We start from the raw sequence: 22,581 nt of genomic DNA, 5'->3' as shown, positions 1-22,581 counted from the left end.
AAATTAACCGCCTACCGACTAAGAACCGACCGATACCTACCGACACTGTTTAACCGATAGCCGGTAGGCGGTAGACTTTTTCTATTTTCGACAAACTCATTCGATAGGCAGAATAAAATTTTGTAACCGAATCGACTGACTTTGCTGACCAATTTTCCATTTCTTTGCTTACCGACATTACCAACCGCCATTTAGTAATTAAACAAAAAGTTGGCGGAATAAGTCGGTGAAAATTTTGACTTTACTGACAATAGCGGTGAAAAATGCGAAAACCCCATTTTTGTAACGAAATTATCCGACTCCCACCCCTACTTGTGGGCTATGTGGGTTTGCTTGCTCCACTTAAAAAAAAATGACGTGTTTTAAGTAACTTCTCATGTCAGGTTGTCAGCCACTTAGGAAAAAAAACACAAAAAAAAAAAAAAAAAACTAGTTAAAGTACATCACGTCAATTAGTGTAAAATGAACATGTGAATAAGTAATCCTAAAAAATTTAAGGTAGGTGAGTGTTTTCGATAAGACATGTAATAAAGATAAGACATGTAATAAAGAAACCATCTATTTGTTACATTAACATTTCAATACAAGACAAATATGACAAGAGAGTTGTTTGTCCTAAGATGTTCTCCGTGTCTAGCTTTTGTTCATGTCAAATATTTGGATGTGGGGAGAGGGATGATGGGCAGCAGTACTTCTGCCTCCAGCTTTTTTTCTCGTACGTCCAAAATTATTAAAACAACCTATTTTTCACTCTTTGAAAACATGATGGTGGGGTCCATTAATTCTCCTATTCTAAACTCATGCCTCATGATTCTTTATGTACATGGGAATTGATTGATTTTGTCCCCTGGCCCGCCGCCCACTTTCTTCAAACCTTATAAAATTGATAATTTCAGCGCATTTTCAGCCGTTGATGTTATTTTAGTCACTTTAAATCAATTTTTATTTTTATTTTTTTTAACTTTAGCTACACTTTTTCAAAGTATCTTGAGCAAGAGTTTTCGTTTTATTACTCAAAATACAATTTTTTTCATTTTAACTACTAATTTTTCACTACACACTCCAACGAGAACATTTATTTTAACTATCTACTATAATTAAATATTATTTTTCAGTATTATTTTATTAGTTTTTTATCATTTTCTTGTCTTCCCCATAAAAAAGATAAAGAGAGAATGAGAGAGAAAAGATTAAAAAAATAGAAAAAAGATAAAATATAATAAAATATTACTTATAAGTTGTTTCAGTAACTTGTAAATATGAAAGTTCATTGTAGCAATAGAAAAAAAACCTTCTATTTTATAGTATCTGTTGGAGCAATAAAAGTTAGCAAAATAATTAAATTTAACTAAAAAACTAATTTAGAAACACTGCTAGAGATGCTCTGGATATGTACTTGCATATACACCATTTTCTTTTTTAAAGTTCAAATGAGTTTAGGCATGTAAAACGTTTTTTTTTTCTTGTTTCACACGACTGAAAAGATTTTTGGGTTTAGACAGAAAAATTTTCTTTACTTTTCGTAATATATATATATATAATCGTAAACTATTTGTCCATATTAATGGATGTTCTTATAATTTGCGGCACTTACAAACAAATTTCAATAGGAACTTCATAGTTCTTCCCACTTCGAAGAAGTTAATGAAGAGAAGATGCGGAAATGATTGGGGTACTTTGAACTTGGGAAATTTCTTTGGGAAACCATATATATATATCCAGGCGGTCAAAAGTGCTCATAACTAGAAAGAATATTAATGTTATATATGTCCAAAACTCCAAATCATGGGGGGACAAATCCATATGGCATTTGTAAGTGCATGGTTCAATCTCACACTCGAGCATGGATCTGTTCATCATTGGATGATCAGAAACCAGGAGAAGATCATGAGTGGCCACTAGCTCATGCAAAGATCCTCAACAAGGCTAGCTTTCCCTTTTTATTTATTTTTTATTTTTTTTAGGTTGGTCATGGCCAAATGAATTAAACTTTCCATGCACAAAGCTACAACCCTTTTTATCCCATCTTATTTAAAAATGACGTTAATTTGATGGTAGTCATTTTGTTTCTTTTGACGATTTCATTCATTTATTAATATTCATTGATTTAAGGTTTGTTTGTACTTGTGATTTCAAGAAGTACGATTTGAAAATGTGATTTTTAAAAACGTAGTTAAGCATTTGGCAAAATCATAGTTTAACCTTTAAAATCACAATTTAGCTTTTATCATTGTGTGTTTTCAAAAAAACAGCTCCTTACATGCGATTGAAAATGCAGATTTCCTACATTTTCAAATTGCAAAATTTTAAAAACGCAATCATAAACAATCTATTTTTTTACAATTTAGTTTAAAATCGCTCATTTTGTCTATGAAATTGCAATGCCAAATGTACCCTTAATACTATACCAAGATATTTTAGTCCAACCCATAACTTGCACCCTCTGTGACTTGATCACAAAATTGCTTGCAACATTACCCATTAAGGGCCAAAATAAATAAATAAATAAATAAATAAAAAAGAAAAAATGGGGGTGATTTCTAGCATTTTTTAAACACCGGGAATCGGTTGATTTCTGGGTGTTTATTTGTTGGTGCATTTGATGTTTGGGAATTGGGATACATGTAAAATTAGACCCTGTGGTTGGCTTAAATGACAAATCACTCCATGTGATATAACAAATAATTTATACATCCATATAGTTGGCCTAAATTACAAATCACTCCCTGTGGTATAAAAAATAATTTATAGGTCCTTAGGGTAGGTTAAAATAACAGTTTACTCCCTAAAATTAATTTACGTTAAGTAACTTAACATAATCCATTACTTTGTCACATCATACTGCTACAGTAAATTAACATAATCTCTTCTATCTTCAAAATTTTACTCCATGTGGGTAACCTTCCCTCATTTTCATCTTCCTAGCTCGTCACGACTGTGAGCATTTTGCGATAATTTGACGGTCATATTTTGTGAAGCAGCTGAGGAAGATGAAGATGAGGGAGGGTTATATACGGGGTAAAATTTTGAGGATATAAGATATTAGGTTAATTTACTATAATTGTACGACGTGGAGTGAGGGCTAAAGTGTGAATCTTAGCTAGCGTCGTAAAATGATGTGTAAAATTCCAATTGTCATTTTTGAAAGTCAAATTAATAATAACACGTGCAGCGTTTTTATTGAGTATGACGTGGCAAAGTGACAGATTTTGTTAGTTTACTTAACAAAAATTAATTGATTTCATGGAGTAAATTGTTATTTTGGCATACATTGAGGACCTATAAATTATTTTTTATAATACAGGGAGTAATTTGTAATTTAAGCCAATTATAGAGACATATAAATTATTTTTTATACTACATGGAGTGATTTGTAATTTAGGCCAACCACAAAGACCAATTTTACATTTATCCCTTAGATGTTTTAAACAAACGCCGAGAAAAGAAACAATTTGTTGCAGTGATACTCAATAATACAAATCTTAGGTACAACTTACCTTTGAAAACGCTTAATATCATTAGAGCGACTGTAGACAAGACACGAACTTAATTTTCTATCTCTAGAGGCAAAGATATACAAGGACGCAGAAGAAATGATATGCATGCATGTAACATGCATTTTCCATTTTTCTTCTCCTTCCCCCATCCCTTCACATGGACATGACAAAGACAAACGATGTTATATCTCAAACAGTGAGCCCCGGCCCACATGGTTAGCCACCGTCCACGGCAGGCAGGCATGAATAAAAAGAAGGGTCCTCTTTAATTAGCTGGCTATCCCTTCATTTTCTTTTGACTATCTTTTTATCATCCCCCTTCATCCCCCCCTTCACCATCGCCATGTGATGATAGTTTTTGTTTTTAGTGCAAATTCATATGCAGATTTTTAAGCACTCAAAAATATCCTTAACTAGAGTGATTTTTGAAATTTTGGATCCAAATTTCACTTCCAAGCAATTCGATGCATCTCGATCGATCGTTTGACATTTGTCTTTGTGTTCTTCAATTGCAATGTGAATGTTTATGATGACTAGGTACATTTATAAACAAAGACAACAACCACAAAGCAGAGGCAGTTGTTGTCTACCAATTGAATTTGATTGCATTAATTATCAAATTCTGCACGAAGAAATTGTGCAACTACTCATTAAAAAACATGGGACTTATTAAAATATAAATGAGATTATTAAATTAATTTATTTTTATCAATTTAAACTTTTAGGATAAGTGGTGATCATTCAAACTTTGTTTTCATCATTTACCTCGTATTTCAATTAAATATTCAACATGTTGGATCTCATCTATTACTTAAAGGAGAGTTTGAATTCATATGCGAGAATGAATGTCATAGGTGATAATTCTGCATTAAGTGATAATTTAGCCGGGCTTAGATCTAATTCTAAAATAGAAGCAAGATGTCATAGGTGTTAATTAAATAGTCACCCAACATCAAATAATTAAGCAAAATCTTGTAGAAATTTCAAGTATTATTTTCAATAAATAAAATGATGCTATGGTATGAGAAAGTGTAACCTAGAAGTGGATGGATGGGATAATGTATAAATAATGATAATGTGAAAGGACTAATGTTTAACAATAGGTCAGCATAAAATGATTTTTAAAAAATATTTTTCGTATTTTTGGGTGATTGGTGTGATTGAAAATAATAGTTAACGGAAAAATATTTTCGGTTTGACCGAAAATGCCTATTTAATTTTCAGAAAATGGTTTATATTTTTGAAAATCGTAAACTATTTTCCGAGTTTGAGCGTCTCGTTTCAAATCAACAAACCCAATCGAGACATTGTCAGGACTCTGCCAGGACTTCACTGGGACCTGCCGAGACCTAGTTGGAAGTCACTAGGCCACTGCTCGGACTTCGCGGGGTCATGGTCGGGCCACCGCAAAGGCTTTACCGGGACACCGCCGAAACTCAATCAGTTGGTGTAACATACTGGTCCCATATTGAGAAGATGAGAAGAAGCTTAAATAGAGTAGATGGTTTATAAAGATAATTATGTGTGCTACACATTACCTAATTACTAGGTGAAATTGAGCTTTATAATGAATTCTAGAAAAGCTTCAAATTGACTAGTCATTTTGAGGTAATAGCGTAAATGTAGGTAGCGCTTTTCCTTGGGTATTACACTTGGACCACTGTTGGGACTCCACGAGACCCCGTCGGGATCGCGCTCAGAAAAAAAAAAAAAATACTGAAAAATATTTTTCAAGAAATCTTTTTTTAAAAAAATGTTTTCGTCGTCAAAACAAACGGAGCCTTAGTTGCAAATATCGCCACCCAGAAAACATTCTTTTTCTTTTTCTTTTTGTTTGGAGTCGAAGAAAACTCACAGTTATCTCTCTCTCCATAACTCTCTCCTTTATTGTTTGTGTCAAATAACTGAGACATCAAATGGGCCGAATTAGAAGGGCCACAGAAGACCAATTAGGCTCAGTAAAGATGGGCTCAACTTTTTGAAGGACGAACTTATAGGTCCAATGGGCATCGACGAACTTAGAGGAAAAAAACAAAACGGTAGCCATTCAATTAGCGTACAAACTCTCCAAACGGTTTAAATTTCCTGGATTTCCTCATTTCCATAAAATTTGTGGTGGAATAAATGAATTTAATTACTACTATAATTGTAATTAAAATTATAATTAATTTTTTTTTTTGTTTGAGAAACTATTATAATTAAAGTTGATTTGGTAATATAATCATCTTGATTCTCTTCCTTTCTTTTATACTTTTTAAGAATTAAATGTACGTAAATTTCTTTTGCAAGCAACTATTAAAGATCTCACCTTCTCTTTTTTTTTTTTCCTATGGATCCTATTCTTTTTTGAATTCTTTAGGGTGCGTTTGACATTGCGATTCAAGACAAAAAAAGTGCAATTTTAAACTAAATCGTAGAAAACTAATTGTTTTAGGATTGCATTTTTAAAACATTGTGATTTGAAAACGTAGAAAATATGTGTTTTCAAATTCTTGGCAAATAGGTGCTTTTTTGAAAACGCACAATTTTAAAAATGTTAAACTGTAATTTTAAAGGCCAAATTATGATTTTGCCAATCGCTTTAAAAGTGCATTTTTAAAAATGGGAAATTATAGGTTTTTTTTAGTGTTCTTCTGGTGTAATCTCAAATGTGATGTAGCTTTTAAAATCATCGTTGAATTTACGATTATTATTTTTGACTTTTAATCTATTGGTGATTTTAAAAGTCACATCATAGTTGGGAGGACACCAGGAGAACATCTAGTATTTCCCTTTAAAAATTACGTTTTCAAATCATATACTTTAAGATCGTAATCTCAAACTGACCCTTAAACTATATTTGATACACTAAAATGATTATTCTTAAAAATAGAAATGATTATTTTTTTGTTCGATGGAAACACATAAATGACAAGTTTTTTAATTGGAATAGAATTATAATTTTCCAAATTTTCTTAAATACTCTAGCTCTAAAAATTGTTATTTCAAAAAAAAAATAATAAAGAATTTGCCAGCTCATACTAGGTGGGGGAAGGAATTCTAAACGCCTTTCATATATATTCTCACTCCCCGTGCATCCACGTGTCGATTCCCTCCGATCCTCAAAATTTTCCCTCCACACCGTATTCCCCTCACAGCCCAACACCAACCCGCCACATATGACGATCGAAAACTAGAAGGTTGCCGTTGGCGTGCGGAAGACGAGAAAGCAGAGTGAGAATAGAAAAACAGGTTCAAACCGGATGACCGGGGCCAAAGGGCGCTCCAAGACTCCCGCTCCTCCGCTCACATATCACGCCATTCCATAAAAAGACGAATCCCCCGGTTCGTTATAAGCCCCTCACTCTTTCAAACCACACACAATCCTACTACTCCTTCCAGAGAGAGAGAGAGAGAGAGAGAGATTTGATTTTCTAGAGAGATTTGATTTTAGGTGAGAAATTTATAAAAAAAGAAAAATAAATAAATAATAATAATAAAAAAAAGCATGAGATTGCAATCTGCAAGTGATGGAGCGTCTTCTATTTTCTCGCAACGATTTAGAGGGCCGCACGCAAGTCAGTACGTGTATATGGAAGCGCTGTAAGAGTGTGAGAGCTTCTTTTTTGGTGTGAGATAACCAAAAAAAGAAAAATGGCCGAGAACAGGCGTGTTAGCTTGGAAGAGATCAAGAAGGAGAATATCGATCTCGTAAGTTCGTCTTTTTGTTTTGTTTTGTTTGTTTAATTAATGATGTTTTTGTGTTTCGGTTTTTTGTTTTGTCTGCGATCGTTGTTTTCAGGCTTTGCATATGATATTGCTTTGATAAAATTAATGGAAGATTGTTCGATATGATAATCAAAGCCTCTCATTGTGTGCTTTCGTGAATATTTTCTTTTGTTGTTGTTGTTGTTCTCGATCGTTTGTGCAAATGCTTATTTGATACACTTTGGTTTTAGAGCTCTGTTTCCGTGTTTTCATTTTCGTTACAAATTGATGTTCTAAATTTGCTTCTTTTTTTTGGTGTTTGATAACTGGTTTTGATCATTCAGGTTCTGGTTTCAAATACTTTAAAAATCTATTCTCTGCCTTTTTAAACTGTTTGTTTGTTTGTTTTTTTTTTGTTGAAGTTTTCGATGCTTTTGTTTCAGAGGCCAGATTTGCTTGAAATAAGAATTTTGGCATTTTTGTTAAATCATCAAAATGTTGTTTATTTGTGCATTGTGCAAAAGCTGTTTCTAAGCTGGTCTGTTACATTTGTGTCTCTGTTTGGTAGCTGGGAAAATGTCAGAAAATCGAAGGAATCAAAATGTGGAATGGTTTTATTCTTGTGTTGGACCCTGGAAAATGAAGAACCTCTTGCCACTGAGCTTGCTTTTACTATTTGTCTTTCTTTTTTTGGCCTTAATGGCATCATGATTGTGGTCTATTAGTGAAGAAGAGGCACTTGCTGTATGCAAATATTGAGTTAAATACTTGTACTATAAGCTTGAAATTTGACGTTGATTGCTGTAATGGGCGGTTCTAAACTCTTGTTTTGGCCAAAAAACACAACACACAAAAAGCAAAAAGTTTGTTTCTGAAATTGAATTGTTACTGTGCTAAGTTGTTGAATTATTATTGAGATATATTTCTTAAAAACTTTGCAATGATGTACCGCGTATACAGGAGCACATACCAGTACAGGAAGTATTTGAACAATTGCAATGCTCAAAAGAAGGTTTGTCAACTGAGGAGGGGCAGAAGAGGCTCATTATCTTTGGCCCAAACAAGCTAGAAGAAAAGGAGGCAATATCCATAATACTTTTGTGTTTATTTTCTTCTATTTATTATTAGTTTTAAAATAAATAAACTGATCAATTAAAATCATTCCTGAAACAGGAAAATAAGTTTCTGAAATTCCTGGGTTTTATGTGGAATCCTTTATCTTGGGTGATGGAGGCTGCCGCTATCATGGCCATAGCTTTGGCAAATGGAGGGGTAACATCTCTCTCTCTCTCTCTCTCTCTCTACACACACCCACGTAACTTGATAATTTGATGAAGAATGCTTCATCTCACACTGGCATGCTTTTTTTTTTTTTTTTTTTTTTTCAATGAACAATTGCAGGGCAAGCCACCAGACTGGCAGGATTTTGTGGGAATAGTGGCATTGCTTGTAATTAACTCCACCATAAGCTTTGTAGAAGAAAACAATGCAGGCAATGCTGCAGCAGCACTTATGGCAGGTCTTGCACCAAAAACCAAGGTAATTCTGCATGATAACATGGCTACAACAATGTTGGTAAGTTATACACTTTCCGTGACTAGAGTAGTCAATTCAGTATGCTTGCTTGGTTGATTGTAGGTTCTGAGAGATGGAAGATGGACAGAGCAAGAAGCTGAAATCTTGGTACCAGGAGATGTTATTAGTGTCAAGTTAGGAGATATCGTCCCAGCTGATGCTCGTCTCTTAGAGGGAGACCCACTCAAGATTGACCAGTCTGCTCTAACTGGTGAGTCTTTGCCAGTTACAAGGAGCCCGGGTGATGAAGTCTTCTCTGGATCCACTGTCAAACAAGGTGAGATTGAGGCCGTTGTGATTGCCACTGGGGTTCACACCTTCTTCGGCAAGGCTGCTCACCTGGTGGACAGCACCAACCAAGCAGGACATTTCCAAAAGGTACTATCTCTAAGGGCAAGTATGAAATATTGCGAATGAATGGAGGAGGGGGGGATTGTGATATATTTTTCTGAAAATCCAGGAGCTTATTACTGAAAAGCCTGATTACTGCTTAATATTACGATACAAAATTGGTTTTCATGAGCTTGGTGGAGGGTAGACTCCAACAAAATTCCGAATGAAGTTGAGAAATGTTTTTAAATTACTGAAATCCATTTCAAATGGTGCCATTCTAAGTTTGAACAATTAGGCCTTCTCATTGTATGCTGTCTTTTGCTTTCTCTAATGTGCACTGGATGGTGATTATTTGGTCAGGTGTTGACTGCCATTGGAAACTTCTGCATTTGCTCGATTGCTGTGGGGATGGCAGTAGAGATAGTGGTAATGTACCCAATTCAGCACCGACAGTACAGGAGTGGGATTGACAATCTCTTGGTACTTCTCATTGGAGGTATCCCAATTGCCATGCCAACAGTATTGTCTGTGACAATGGCTATTGGTTCCCACCGGCTGTCACAACAAGGTGCTATCACCAAGAGGATGACAGCTATCGAAGAGATGGCTGGAATGGATGTTCTCTGCAGCGATAAGACTGGGACTCTTACTCTCAACAAGCTTACAGTAGACAAGACCATGATCGAGGTTAGTGAGTGTATATAGCATATGGATAAGTAGTGATGAAGTAAAAGAAGTTGATACATAAAAACTTGGTCTATAATCTATTTGTTCAGAGAATCAACAATCATGAAACTTGGTGATTTATTCATGGAAGTATTTTGTTTATTTACAGGTATTTGTGAAGGATGTGGACCAGGATGCTCTGATTTTACTCGGGGCTAGGGCTTCTAGGGTTGAGAATCAGGATGCTATTGATGCTTGTATTGTTGGCATGTTGGGTGACCCCAAGGAGGTACATTGTAACCGAATATGTAATCTGTATTTCCCCCTTATTCGTTTTGTTTGAAAGTTACAAACCTTGAGTGATTGTGGGTTCAGCTCGCTTTCAGATTTTGCAGCTAGATATTCCCTTAACGCAATTGGGGCAACATGCTTTCCTATAAAAAAAAATATATATATTGAGAGACTGATTGGTTCAATCGGTCTTCTGAACATTCAAGGGTTTGTGCAGTTGTTATAGTTGAATATTACAATTCCATAACTTGTTTTTCCATATATGCCTGGCAGGCCAGAGAAGGTATCACTGAAGTCCATTTCTTGCCCTTTAACCCAGTTGACAAGCGTACAGCCATAACATATACAGACTCTGAAGGCAACTGGCACCGAGTTAGCAAAGGCGCACCAGAGCAGGTGATAGATTATCCAAATCACATTACTGGTTTTCTTTTTTCCTTACAACTTTCTTCACACTATTTTTTTATCCATTATCTTTATAGCTAAGTACCTGAAATCTCTACCAGATCATTGAGCTCTGCAACCTCCAGGAAGATGTAAAAAAGAAAGCTCATGCAATCATTGCTAAGTTTGCTGATCGCGGTCTACGCTCTCTTGCTGTTGCTACACAAGTGAGTTTGTGTTCCATGTTCCTCAGTGATTTAGTTGCGTGATGAAGCTATCATTACACGAACTTGATTTGTCATTGATTGTCTACTTTCAGATAGTGCCAGATAAAACCAAGGAGAGCGCAGGAGGACCATGGCAGTTTATGGGTCTATTGCCTCTCTTTGATCCTCCAAGGCATGATAGTGCAGAGACCATTCGCCGTGCACTCAATCTTGGTGTCAATGTTAAGATGATCACTGGTGACCAGCTTGCTATTGGGAAGGAGACTGGTCGCAGGCTCGGCATGGGAACAAATATGTATCCTTCTTCCTCCCTCCTTGGGGACCACAAGGATGAGTCCATTGCTGCCCTGCCTGTTGATGAGCTTATTGAGAAGGCTGATGGGTTTGCTGGCGTCTTCCCTGGTAATTGGACTAACTCATTTATATTGAAGCATTCTGTGAAATCTATTCTATCTGGGAATGAATTGAAAAAATATGTAAACAATTTTTAAAATTTAAAAAGAAAGGAAAAGCAGTGTGAGATTTTATTTCTTCCAAACTGTAAGAATATGCTGTTATCTTGGGATGGATTCAAAGGTTAGTTTGAATGATTGCAAGATTTGTCAAAATGGGACTAACAAGTGGAAGCGTGCAGAGCATAAATATGAAATTGTGAAGAGGCTGCAAGAGATGAAACATATATGTGGTATGACTGGAGATGGTGTTAATGATGCCCCAGCTCTAAAGAAGGCAGATATTGGAATCGCAGTAGCTGATGCCACTGATGCAGCTCAGAGTGCATCTGACATAGTTCTGACAGAGCCAGGATTGAGTGTGATTATTAGTGCTGTCTTAACTAGCAGAGCAATTTTCCAGCGAATGAAGAACTACACGATCTATGCAGTTTCTATAACTATCCGTATAGTGCTGGGGTTTATGCTTCTGGCGCTAATATGGAAATTTGACTTTTCACCTTTTATGGTTCTGATAATTGCCATACTCAATGATGGAACTATCATGACCATTTCAAAAGACAGGGTGAAGGCTTCTCCTCTTCCAGACTCATGGAAGCTTAAGGAGATCTTTGCCACTGGCGTTGTTCTTGGCACCTACCTAGCTGTCATGACTCTTCTTTTCTTCTGGGCTGCTCACAAAACCAACTTCTTCTCGGTAAGAAAATATCAATATCCCGGCTATAAAGCTAGCACTGTTGTCTGGACTTTCAGAGATATTTCCTCACTGTTAGTTGTTCCTTACTGTGAAATCAATCTAATTCCGGATGTAATTATACGAAAATAACATTGGCAGGATAAATTTGGTGTAAGATCTATCAGGAACAGCGATGAAGAGCTTATGGCAGCTGTCTACCTTCAAGTGAGTATTGTAAGCCAGGCGCTTATCTTTGTTACTCGGTCCCGAAGCTGGTCTTATGTCGAACGCCCTGGTCTCTTGCTTCTGTTTGCCTTTCTTATAGCACAGCTGGTGAGTAAATAGGAAAAATCCGGATTCTGGTTGCTGATATTGTTCTCTTGCAAATGACACACAAATGGCTTAGTGATTTGTTTTTCTGATTGATTTATTAAGGTGGCCACCATCATTGCTGTGTATGCAAATTGGGGCTTTGCAAGGATTCATGGAATTGGGTGGGGATGGGCTGGCGTAATTTGGCTCTACAGCATCATCTTCTACATCCCTTTGGATATCCTTAAATTCATTATCCGATATGCATTGAGTGGCAAGGCCTGGGATAATTTGCTCCAGAATAAGGTAACTGATCTTCCTTGAGTAGGGGAGATTTGTGCAAACATCTTGTAACCAATCTTTGACTGCTTCTTTTATTGCACCCTCTATCATCCAGATTGCTTTCTCAACAAAGAAGGATTATGGAAGGGGAGAGAGGGAGGCACAATGGGCTTTAGCTCAACGTACTCTGCATGGACTGCATCCTCCACAAGCATCAGAACTTTTCAATGATAAGGGCAACCATGGGGAGTCATCTGAAATCGCTGAACAGGCCAAGAGGCGTGCTGAAGTCGCCAGGTAATTTTTTGGGGAAGCTGATGTTAATCATGTTGTTAAAAGGAAAATATCAGTTATCTTGATTTTTGCACCATTTGTTATGTTTCCAGGTTGAGAGAGCTCCATACGCTGAAGGGGCACGTTGAATCTGTAGTGAAACTGAAGGGAATTGACATTGAAACCATTCAGCAACACTACACTGTATGAGTTGGGAAATCATTTGGCAAGTGAGCTCAGCTCTGTGTTTTATCCTTTGTCCTTTTCTTGTCTGATTTGGTAGGAAGATGTCAAGGTTGAGAATAATCCCACAAATGAGATTGTCCAACACAGTCTGAGAAGATCCAATTAGCTTAGCATGAAATAGTTTTCATTCATTTCATTTTTCAATGATAATCCCTTTCTTTTTTGCTTTCGATGCGAGTTGATTGCTATCTAAAATGGCTAAGCCACTGTGAATGAATGTGCTGCACAGGTGAATCTGAAAGAACAAAAGCTTTTATGGGCAACGAAACCCTAAATATAATTTCCAGTAAGGAAATAGTGGGAATAAACAAAGGCATATATATATATATATATATAGCTATATTATAAACAAAGGCATATATTATGTGCTAATCTATATGATTTGGTCATCCTTTGGAGAATAACCACTATGCTTCAAGTACCATAATGCACCTTCAGCTGCATGCTCTGCTGCCCTTTTCTTTTTCAATTGGGGAGCCCCAAAGCACTCCAAAACAGTAGTTGAGGCTTCTTGTATCTCAACAATAACCTTGAAGGTGAACCTGTTCAGAACTATGAAATTGTTACTAACAATCCATCATTCCACGGAGTCAGCTAGTAAATCATATTGAAATTCAATGCAATTAGGCTTCTTGTAAACTGTTTTCTGTCGGAAAATATTTTTTACCAACTCATTTTTAACCCATAAGATATTTTTCAGCGTTTGGTTTGTATAGAAAATAAGCAGTGGCGAAAAACGACCAACGACTTCCACCAACTTCCAAAGTAGGTATCACGGTTGTTTAGCAATGGTCTGGCGGTTTGAGAAGGAGAAACTCAAACTCGAAAAATGGTTTACAAATTTTTTTTTTTAAAAAAAGGAAATCATTTTTGAAATTAAAGAAGCTTTTTTACTTAAACGAAAAATATTTTTAATTTGACAATTATTTTCGGTAGCACCAAATACCGAAAGTGATGATTAGTTGAAAACTTTTGTGCTTGAGTAGTAGATGTTGAACATACATTTTTGCATGGCTTGGCCCTTCCTCTTTGCAGCATTCAAATAAAGGGGGCTTCCAATAGTTTGCAGCACAGATCTCGTATAGATGTGACTTTGCGGATCCCTTCTTTGAAGCACCTACATTGATAAAGTAAATCCTCAAGAAATTTTCCAATCAAACAAACAGATTCACAGGGTGCTCCTCTTGGAGACAACATTATTCTAAAGAGTTAATTACCTTTTTATTACCTAAATTTTTATGTTTTTATATTTTTTTACAAGTTTTAATTCATATCACAAATAGTACTCGACTTATGGATAAATACCAATTTAATACCTCTGTCAGCCAAATTAACGTACTGCCATATGGATGGTTTTGGCAGCCCCTTTTTAGCCATTGGGTCATCCACCCCTAAGGCCCTTAGGGGTGATTAGGACACCCCCATACGGGCCGTAGAAGGTAGCCGAAACCACACCCAAAGGCCTTGGAGGGGGGGGGGGGGGGGTCGACTACCCCAGATTGGCCGCAGGAGGTGGTTTTAACTTCCATTGCAGTCTGTTAGTTTGGCTAATAGAATGGTGACGGAGATACTAAACTCTTTAGTTACCCATAACTAAAGTGACATATGTGATATGAATTTAAACTTAGGTGGAAAAAAATAACAACGTGAATACTTAAATACTGAAAAGATAATTAACTCTAGTCTAAAAGACTTTACATTTTGCTTGGTTTTCTTTCTAAAGCAACTTTGGAAAACAGAGGCCTCTTTGGTTTCTGTTTTCAAAAATAGTTTTATGTTTTTAAATTCACGAAGATGGAAAACAATGGGATAGCACGATACAACATTTTCAAAAATTATTTTCAGTCGTTATACGGAAAAAGATATTTTTTCAGAGAATTATGCTTGAAATTAACTTATTTTCAGAGAATATCAAAATTAAAACCTTTTGTAAGTTTTCTTTTTATACCCAAAAAAAAATTACAAAACCCCTATTCTTATTTCCTTTTTATAATTTAAAAACTAGAAGTGGCTTCTCAAATAACAATTTAAAAATAATTTATTTCATTAAATATCATTTATAAATTTGACAATAGGCAGTTAGGTAGGCAATCCTCTGTCTTTATTCCATACATATTTTTTTTTAAAATCAGCTATTAGATATGGAAGATCTACACCTTTACTTGTTGTTGGGGGTGGCTGACCGGAAACTTATAAGGAGTGGCTGAGGCACCAACAAAAAATGCTAGAGGTTGGCTCAGCCACCCCCATTAGTTTCAGGAGTGGCCGATCCATGCCAAATACCTGAGGGTGGTTCGGGCACCACTCCTAGGTGTTGGAGACAGTTTAGCCACCCCTATTTCTTTTTATATAATTTTTATTTTTATTTTTAGAGTTTTATATTTTTTTTTATTAAGGGTATTTTTGTCATTAAGGAGACATTGACATTTTATTAGTAGTTTAGAGGAAAGATTGACACAATTGATAGTTTGTGGGGAACATTGACAATATAGTTCTAATTTGAAAGAGGTATGTGTATTTTTCTCTATGAATTATATAAGAAAATGATAAGAAAAAGACGTTTAGACTTTCTCTTTTCTTAGGTTGGAAGAAGTTTCTCAATTTTATTCTATAAAAATGACGCGTGTCACTTTTCATGTGAAAAATACATACTTCTTAAATAAGAATGCTTTTGTGCGGTAGTGAAAACTGCCACACAACTACAGTTGCCCAAAACGGTACCCTTTTTGGCATTGAAAAAGTGGGGTTTTAAAAAAAGTATTACACAATTCATTAAAAATTATAAATTAATTAAAAAAAAAAACCAAAGGGGTGGCTCTAGCCACCTCCCATGGCCGGTCTGGGGGTGGATCTTCCACCCCTGTGGCCTTTGAGATGGTCCGGCCACCCCCAAAAAGCCCAAAAGAAAAAAAAAAATTAGGAAAGGGCCATCGGCCACCCCTGAGTGATTTTGGCCACCCCCTACGATCAGTATGGGGTGGTTTCGACCAAAGGAGTGGCTCCAGCCACCTCCCATGGCCGGTCTAGGGGTGGATCTTCCACCCCATGGCCTTTGGGGTGGTTTGGCTACCCCAAAAAGCCCAAAAAAAAAAAAAAAAAAAAAATTGGAAGTGGTCCATCAGCCACCCCCTCCAGTATGGGGTTGGCCGAAACCACCCCCAAAGGCTGAGCCAACCCCTGTTTGGCCTAGGGGTGGTTTTGGCCACCCCCATACCGGTCGTGGGGGGTGGCATGGCCCTTGGGAGTGGTCCGGTCACCCACAAAAACCAAACTCAAATTTTGTTTATTTATTTTTTGGCTTTTTTGGGGTAGTTGGACCACCCCAAAGGCCATGGGGGGTGGTGGGAGCCACCCCTTTGGGGTTTTTTTTATTTTTTTATTTTTTTAAAAAAATTATTTTTTAGTGTTCAAAACGATTGCAGCTATGCGTTAGTTTTCACTACCACATAATAGCTGGATCCTTTAAATAATATATGGAAAACTCATGCTTTTTAATTAAGTTGAAACAACTTCCTTGGAGCATGGAAGATGATTCACTGGCATGCATATAATTTTACAGAGTAAATCCTAAACGTGGATTGACTGTTATACCCTTAAAAGGGGCAACTGCTGACATTGTGTTCTGTATGTATGATAAAGAAGCCCCCACAACCACAAAACATCAATAGAAAAGTGCACCAGATTTCCGTGATTTTGGTCTAGAATCTAGATCTGTACCTTCATTCTGAAAGGCGGTGTTCTCTCTGCACTCTCTAGGATCAAGAGAAGCATCTTCAACCATCAATTTCTGTGCTTGAACGGTGTCGTTCTGATCTGCTCTTGTGGTTGGCTCTTGATCATATTCAACCACCTTTGCTCCCTCTTTAGGGCTTCGCTTTACAGCTTTCCTTAATGGCCTGGTTCTGGGTTTCTTCAACCTAACCTGCAAAACCATACACAAACACCCCAAAAGAGTAAGAACCAACCAAAAAAAAAAAAATCAAATACCCAATTGCAAGAGAGAAGAGGTTGGTGGCTTTTATTTACCTGGGATTGGGCTATGGGGGAAGGTGTTTGAGATTTAACAATGAAGTTTTCAGAGGGTGGGCAATTATTTTCCATCTAAGATTGGGTGCTCTGGTTGTAATTTTCTTGGCACAAATGTATACAGCGAAATCATCAAGGGTGGGGGTTGAAGAGTAACTACCTAACGGAACTAACCAATAACCATATCCATGTTGCATGTCAATTGTCAAGATTACCCTCGTGTTGTAGAATTTCTTTGAGACTGATAAATTTTCTACAAACTGGATTGCGAAAATTCCTCTAATCCGGTCTCTAAAAGGAGACAAGAATTATTTCCATTTCATTTGAAATAGATAGTATTCATTTTAAAGCACGTGTCAACATTAATATTATATACACCATAATCACCATTAGATTTATCAATTTTAAATTCTAACCGATATCCATTTCATTTGAAAAAGAGAGGATTCAATTTCTTTTAAAAAATTGTCATATTTTCCTTTCGACATGTAAGAAGCACAGCACATGATCTGCACATGTATTTATTTATTAATGTTATCGCAAAGGCATATATATGAGAAGCATATGACATGTACTTTTCACATGTTAAAGGACACATAATAATTTTAGAGACGGGATTAGAGAAATTTTTTTGACAATTCAGTATGCGGGAAATTTTTATCGGCTACTTAATGGCAAATTTTTCTATTTCAGCTGATCATAAAGTTTATTTTATTTAATTTTTTTAGACATGACACTCACTTTGACGGTAAAAGTTTGAGCTCATAAAGTTTACAATGTTTAATTTTCCCTTAAATTAACCAACGAAAATTTAAGGGAAAATTTTTTTATTTTCCCAAATTAAATGAAAATTTGCATTCTACTCTTACGATCAAATGACTGCCTTTTATCTTATAAAAATTGTGCTAATTTAAGGATAATGCGTTATATATATATATATATATAGGGGCGGAACCAGGATTTTTGATGAGGGGGGACGAACTTTTCTGTTTTTTTTTTTTTTTGATAAGTTGGGAACATTGACTTATATAAATACAAAAGTACATAAATACATATAATTTCTCTACATGTGTGTTTTTGTGTGTTTATATAAAATAAAAAATATAAAAGTCTTAAATTTAATCTCATGAGTCATGACATCACAAACACACAATAATATAAACAATTAACAACATAAACTAACACACGATGTATAGAGTTCAAGAAAAATGGTACAGAAAATAAATATTGTAAACTCAAATGAGTGCAAATAATCACTCAAAAAATAAAATAAAAACAGATATTTTCATCATATTCTACATTTTTGCACAAAAAATACAAAAAAAAAAAAAAAAAAACAAAAACAAAAATAAATGTAAGGAAAAACGAGATGCGGGAAAATGGCTAAGAAAAAAAATACAAACGAAATAACACATAATATGTTAATTTTGGGGGGACAAATATATCAATTTTTTGGGGAACGAATTCATTAAATATGTATATTTTATAAAGAATTGTAAAAATTTTGGGGGAACGAATCCTAACACATGGTTTTCCGCCCCTGCATGATATATATATATATATATATATATATATATATATATATATATATGTACTTATTCACCAATCACTAGATGATATGTTGTTTATAATAGAAAACACAACACCCTCCTTCCAAAACAAAATCATTGTTCCTTCAATTCAATACAATGTTGATTGTCTAGAAGTTTCATGGTATTTTCATAACCAACTTTATCATTCTGATCATTTGCTGTTCTGTCTCTCTCTATATATAGAGAGAGAGAAAACAGCAAATGATCAGAATGATAAAGTTGGTTATGCAAATACCATGAAACTATATTGAATTGAAGGAACAATGATTTTGTTTTGGAAGGAGGGTTTTGTTTTTTTCTATTATAAACAACATGTCATCTAGTGATATATATATATATATTCCCACTGCAAAATTTGTCATTCAAATACCCTGAAGCTGTTACAGGGACTTGAATATTATAGAAAACGAATTATACTACTTTACCCGCTTATTCATCCTTGTTGGCATATATATTCTTATACGACTGTTATATAATTAGAATGTTATACATAGTAAAAATTACTCTTTGAATCAACAAAACCAGGTAAACAAGAAAAATTAAAAGTAATTTTTATTGTCATATCATTTCAATTATATGACAATTGTATAGCAGTCTACTAAATAACATTTCTTACGATTAAAACAACATATATATCGATAATTAATTATAAATATTATTCTTCCTTGACGCTTTCTAGACTTGGCTGCCAATGATCGATCAATAGATGGAAATCTCTTGGGAGACCCTCTTATCCTATTTCTTGTAAAATCCGTAGTACTATTTCTGGTAAGTTGGTAACTCCTCTGCCCTCTGAAGAACCGATAATATCGTTGCCTGACGTCCTCGTTTCTTGGCTTGAGCCGCCATTGCCGGCATTCTCTTTGATCTTGATCCCCATTAGCAAGCATATGAAGCAATTATCTTCAGATCGCTTTGTGCTGTTTTTCTTATTAACAAATAACCAATTACACGTGTAAACCATGCCATGCTCTTCGTCATCCTCCTCTCCTTTGCTAGATTGACTACTCCGGATTTCGTGCACCAATGAAGCCGCCGGAGATTGCTTCGGAGAAAGCCTCTGAAGCTTCCGTACGGTTTTTATGGGTACTACGTAGAACTTCTGGCCGGGCATAAGCATCGTGTCCGGTGCAACAACTGCCCACGGCTGCTGGAAAACTTGTGGGTGGGCGACGCAACTTCTTGGGTTCCGGAGCATGACTTCTGATGCGCTGACAGGCCTGTCATGGAGCTCCACGTGCCCCCCTGGATAAACGATTTTGACTACCATGTTCTTGGAGCTGCTACTGCACAGCCAGCTTGAAGGGGCCATGGCTTCTCTGTCATACAGAGAGAGAGGGAGAGAGGGAGAGAGATTAATTGACATGTACGTACTCGTTGTTGGGGAAGATAAGTAACCGTTATTTTCTTGGGATCGTCGAGACTCAAGAATATCCATGCAACAATCCTGGCGGCGTTGTTATATATATATATATTGAGAAATCTCCATGCATGGCTTCTTATTTTTGATGCATTATTGATAATATCGTTGAAAGTTGCAAGAAGGATGTCATCTCTTGGCAATTTGGCATCACATATATGACTCAGTTAGACACCTAATATTATGTCTGGACTTTTCGTCTTAAACAAGATTTACATAAAAAAAATATAATAAATTTTTATATTAAATATTTAAAAATCATTCTTTCAGATTTTTGAAGTACTGTAAATATGTTTAATTAATCTTTCTTGATATGGTATTTTGAATAGATAATAACATTATGAATAATATGTTTAATTAATCTTTCTTTCTTTGTAAGTTGGATTTAATTAGTTATGTACTAAAATCAACGATATCGGAATTCAACTATATTCGAACTCGTAACAATGACCAACTAAAACCAACCGCCCTTAATTAAAAAAAAAAAAAAAAAACCAACCGCCCTTGATAATATAAGTTTAATGTATAAAATATTGAAGAAATAAAGAATAATAGAACTAGTAAGTAAAAGATTAAAAGTGACGAAAAAAAGAAAAAAGAAAGTGGATCGTACTTTAGTTTGGAATTTAACTTATTTTTAAGACAAATTTAATTGGAAGATTTTTATAAATTAGGGACCTGCTGCATGTGGCCTAATTGGCTTCAACGTAAGTACAAGGAGCTAGCCGGCACGACATTTACAAAGGTTAAGGAATTTGTTATTTAGGATTTGTATTTTTAAATTGTCTATCTTCTATATTTGTCTTTGTCCGTGAACCAACCAATGTCTGTAAATTTTTTTCTAATAAAAATGGGTAGGTTGGGGAGACTAATTGTACGTAGTTATCTTACTTGGGCGTGACCATAGTAGTACAGGAAGAGCCTAGACGGTGGGAATCGCAAACGCTCATTCAAGTCTAATTGAGTCATAATCTAACTCAGCACCACCATGACATCAATGAAAATCTAAGGCCATTAATACTAATTAGGTATATGTGGAGAATCTCTATTGCGAAAATTCAAATTCACGCCTTAGTACATTCTATGACCACTTAAAAATTGTATGTAATTACCCATTGAATCAACACCCTTAATAGTTCTAAATTGTATGTAATTACCCATCCATAATTGGGAGGTATAAAGTGCAGAAATCGTGATCGATGAAGCTTAGTGCATGTGACAAATCTCCTTAATTCGTCATTAATGGTCACAATATTGTTGGCGCCTTATAGACTTCTTTTTCCTCTACACCTGTTGTTAATGTTAACTACAATTTAATGGATGAATATTGTAAGGCCCGCAAATTATAATTTATATAAAATTATAGTAGGTGTGTTACTATACGTACCTTGTTCTTTTAACTTTTAAATATGATATTTTATTATTTTGCAGCGGAAATAAAATCAATACATAATAATTCATGAATTTGGAGCGGCAGAAAAATTTAAAACTTCTTCCTATTAGATTAATACACATACATCAGCGCTAATTTTTCGTAAAAATATAGACATTTCACAACCTGTCTTATCAATAATCATTACATGACAACTATTGCATTAACTTTGCCTCCTATTTCTTTTTTGTCTTTATCGTGCTGTTCGAAACCGTCTTTTATTTGTTTGTTTGTTTTTTTTTTTTTTCTATAAATAATATTTATAAGTAGAAGGCGAGTTCACAACTTAGTAAATAAACAACAGTTCAAATCAGTGTGTGGAGTGAGCCGTTTTTTAAAATGTTGGAACATTTGTTCCTTCAATTCTATAAATGACAATACTTTCTCGTTGCATAAAAAAGTTATCACAAACATTTTTTTTTAAAAAAAACCTCTTTACTATGTTATTCATCAAACCAAATCTCTCTCTTTGAAATTCTTTACTCTTTGAAAACTCTTACTATGCTAAGTGTAAAATAGCTATTTAAAAAAAAAAAAAAAATCTCTTTGGATTCTTTCTCTTTGCTCTTTGAAACTCTTTTTCTTTGAACTCTTTAAAACTCTTTCTCTTTGCCCTTTGAAATTCGCTCTTCACCTATTTAATCTCACTAACGTATAACGAAGATTTCTTTGATCGATCATGACTTCGTGTATCTTTATTTTAATGTCACCTCACTATGTAAGAGCGAAGATTACACCAATTAATGAGATTTATCTTAACAAATGTCGTCTAGAATTTGTGATCAGCAAACATAGTTTCTTTTCTAAGGTTATCAAGCCAAGTGTACATAGGCAGAGTTAGAATTGTTTTTAACTTTTGTATGGTTAAATTTATTATCTTCTTGTAACTTTGTGATTACCATATAACTTGCATTCTTTATATACATATATTTTTTTCTAAATACATTCTTTATATATTGAAATGAATACATTGGCAGCTTAGAAAAAAAAAAAAAAAAAAAAAACCAAAGAAATGAATACATTGGCTGGAATTATTCCACCAATTTCAAATCTATTCCATTTTCTTTTGCATATTCATTTAAGGAAATCGATTTTTTTTTTTTTTTTAAAAAAAAAACATTATTAGCGTCAATTTGTCAATGCTAATAATGTTTTATTTTTATTTTTTACTTGTTAAGTAATTAGTAGTGACAAAGTGAATGTTGATGCT

At 35.0% G+C, this 22,581-nt stretch overlaps 2 protein-coding genes across 4 annotated transcripts; one reads left to right on the top strand and one right to left on the bottom strand.

The window, feature by feature from the left end:
- The first annotated feature begins 7,130 nt into the window (after positions 1-7,130).
- HA9 (H[+]-ATPase 9) lies at positions 7,131-13,059 on the top strand. 3 transcript variants are annotated; one of them, XM_059601355.2, is made up of 15 exons: positions 7,131-7,187; positions 8,145-8,264; positions 8,358-8,456; positions 8,586-8,723; positions 8,823-9,137; positions 9,453-9,779; positions 9,928-10,047; positions 10,323-10,445; positions 10,556-10,660; positions 10,753-11,062; positions 11,295-11,809; positions 11,948-12,121; positions 12,224-12,406; positions 12,498-12,679; positions 12,769-13,059. In XM_059601355.2, the coding sequence occupies exons 1-15, from the start codon at positions 7,131-7,133 to the stop codon at positions 12,863-12,865; spliced, it is 2,865 nt and encodes a 954-aa protein (XP_059457338.1). In that variant the 3' UTR covers positions 12,866-13,059. The 3 variants fall into 3 exon arrangements, with proteins under 3 accessions (XP_059457338.1, XP_088373976.1, XP_088373978.1); XM_088517850.1 differs by having other exon boundaries at positions 10,753-11,136; positions 11,258-11,809; XM_088517852.1 differs by lacking the exons at positions 7,131-7,187; positions 8,145-8,264; positions 8,358-8,456 and having other exon boundaries at positions 8,668-8,723; positions 10,323-10,473; positions 10,584-10,660.
- Positions 13,060-13,137: 78 nt separating this feature from the next.
- Positions 13,138-17,053, bottom strand: LOC132187153 (RNAse THREE-like protein 1). Its single transcript, XM_059601353.2, has 4 exons — positions 16,928-17,053; positions 16,619-16,823; positions 13,904-14,018; positions 13,138-13,443 (listed from the first exon to the last, which is right to left on the bottom strand). The coding sequence occupies exons 1-4, from the start codon at positions 17,000-17,002 to the stop codon at positions 13,275-13,277; spliced, it is 564 nt and encodes a 187-aa protein (XP_059457336.2). The 5' UTR covers positions 17,003-17,053; the 3' UTR covers positions 13,138-13,274.
- Between the last annotated feature and the right edge of the window lie 5,528 nt (positions 17,054-22,581).

This window comes from Corylus avellana, chromosome 6, assembly GCF_965113065.1.
Source record: "Corylus avellana chromosome 6, dhCorAvel1.hap1.2, whole genome shotgun sequence".
Lineage (NCBI taxonomy): Eukaryota > Viridiplantae > Streptophyta > Magnoliopsida > Fagales > Betulaceae > Corylus > Corylus avellana.
Note: the sequence above shows the minus strand (reverse complement) of the source record. Positions and strands in the feature narration are given on the sequence as shown.

What these genes read in the sequence shown, in the direction of transcription:
- HA9 (XM_088517850.1), top strand. Translation starts at nt 7,131, where the DNA reads ATGGCCGAGAACAGGCGTGTTAGCTTGGAAGAGATCAAGAAGGAGAAT. An exon ending in TAGCTTTGGCAAATGGAGGG is followed by an intron (nt 8,457 to 8,585) that starts GTAACATCTCTC and finishes GAACAATTGCAG; the next exon opens with GGCAAGCCACCAGACTGGCA. An exon ending in AAGCAGGACATTTCCAAAAG is followed by an intron (nt 9,138 to 9,452) that starts GTACTATCTCTA and finishes TTATTTGGTCAG; the next exon opens with GTGTTGACTGCCATTGGAAA.
- LOC132187153 (XM_059601353.2), bottom strand. Translation starts at nt 17,002, where the DNA reads ATGGAAAATAATTGCCCACCCTCTGAAAACTTCATTGTTAAATCTCAA. An exon ending in CCCCCATAGCCCAATCCCAG is followed by an intron (nt 16,824 to 16,927) that starts GTAAATAAAAGC and finishes ATGGTTTTGCAG; the next exon opens with GTTAGGTTGAAGAAACCCAG. An exon ending in CACCGCCTTTCAGAATGAAG is followed by an intron (nt 14,019 to 16,618) that starts GTACAGATCTAG and finishes TTATCAATGTAG; the next exon opens with GTGCTTCAAAGAAGGGATCC.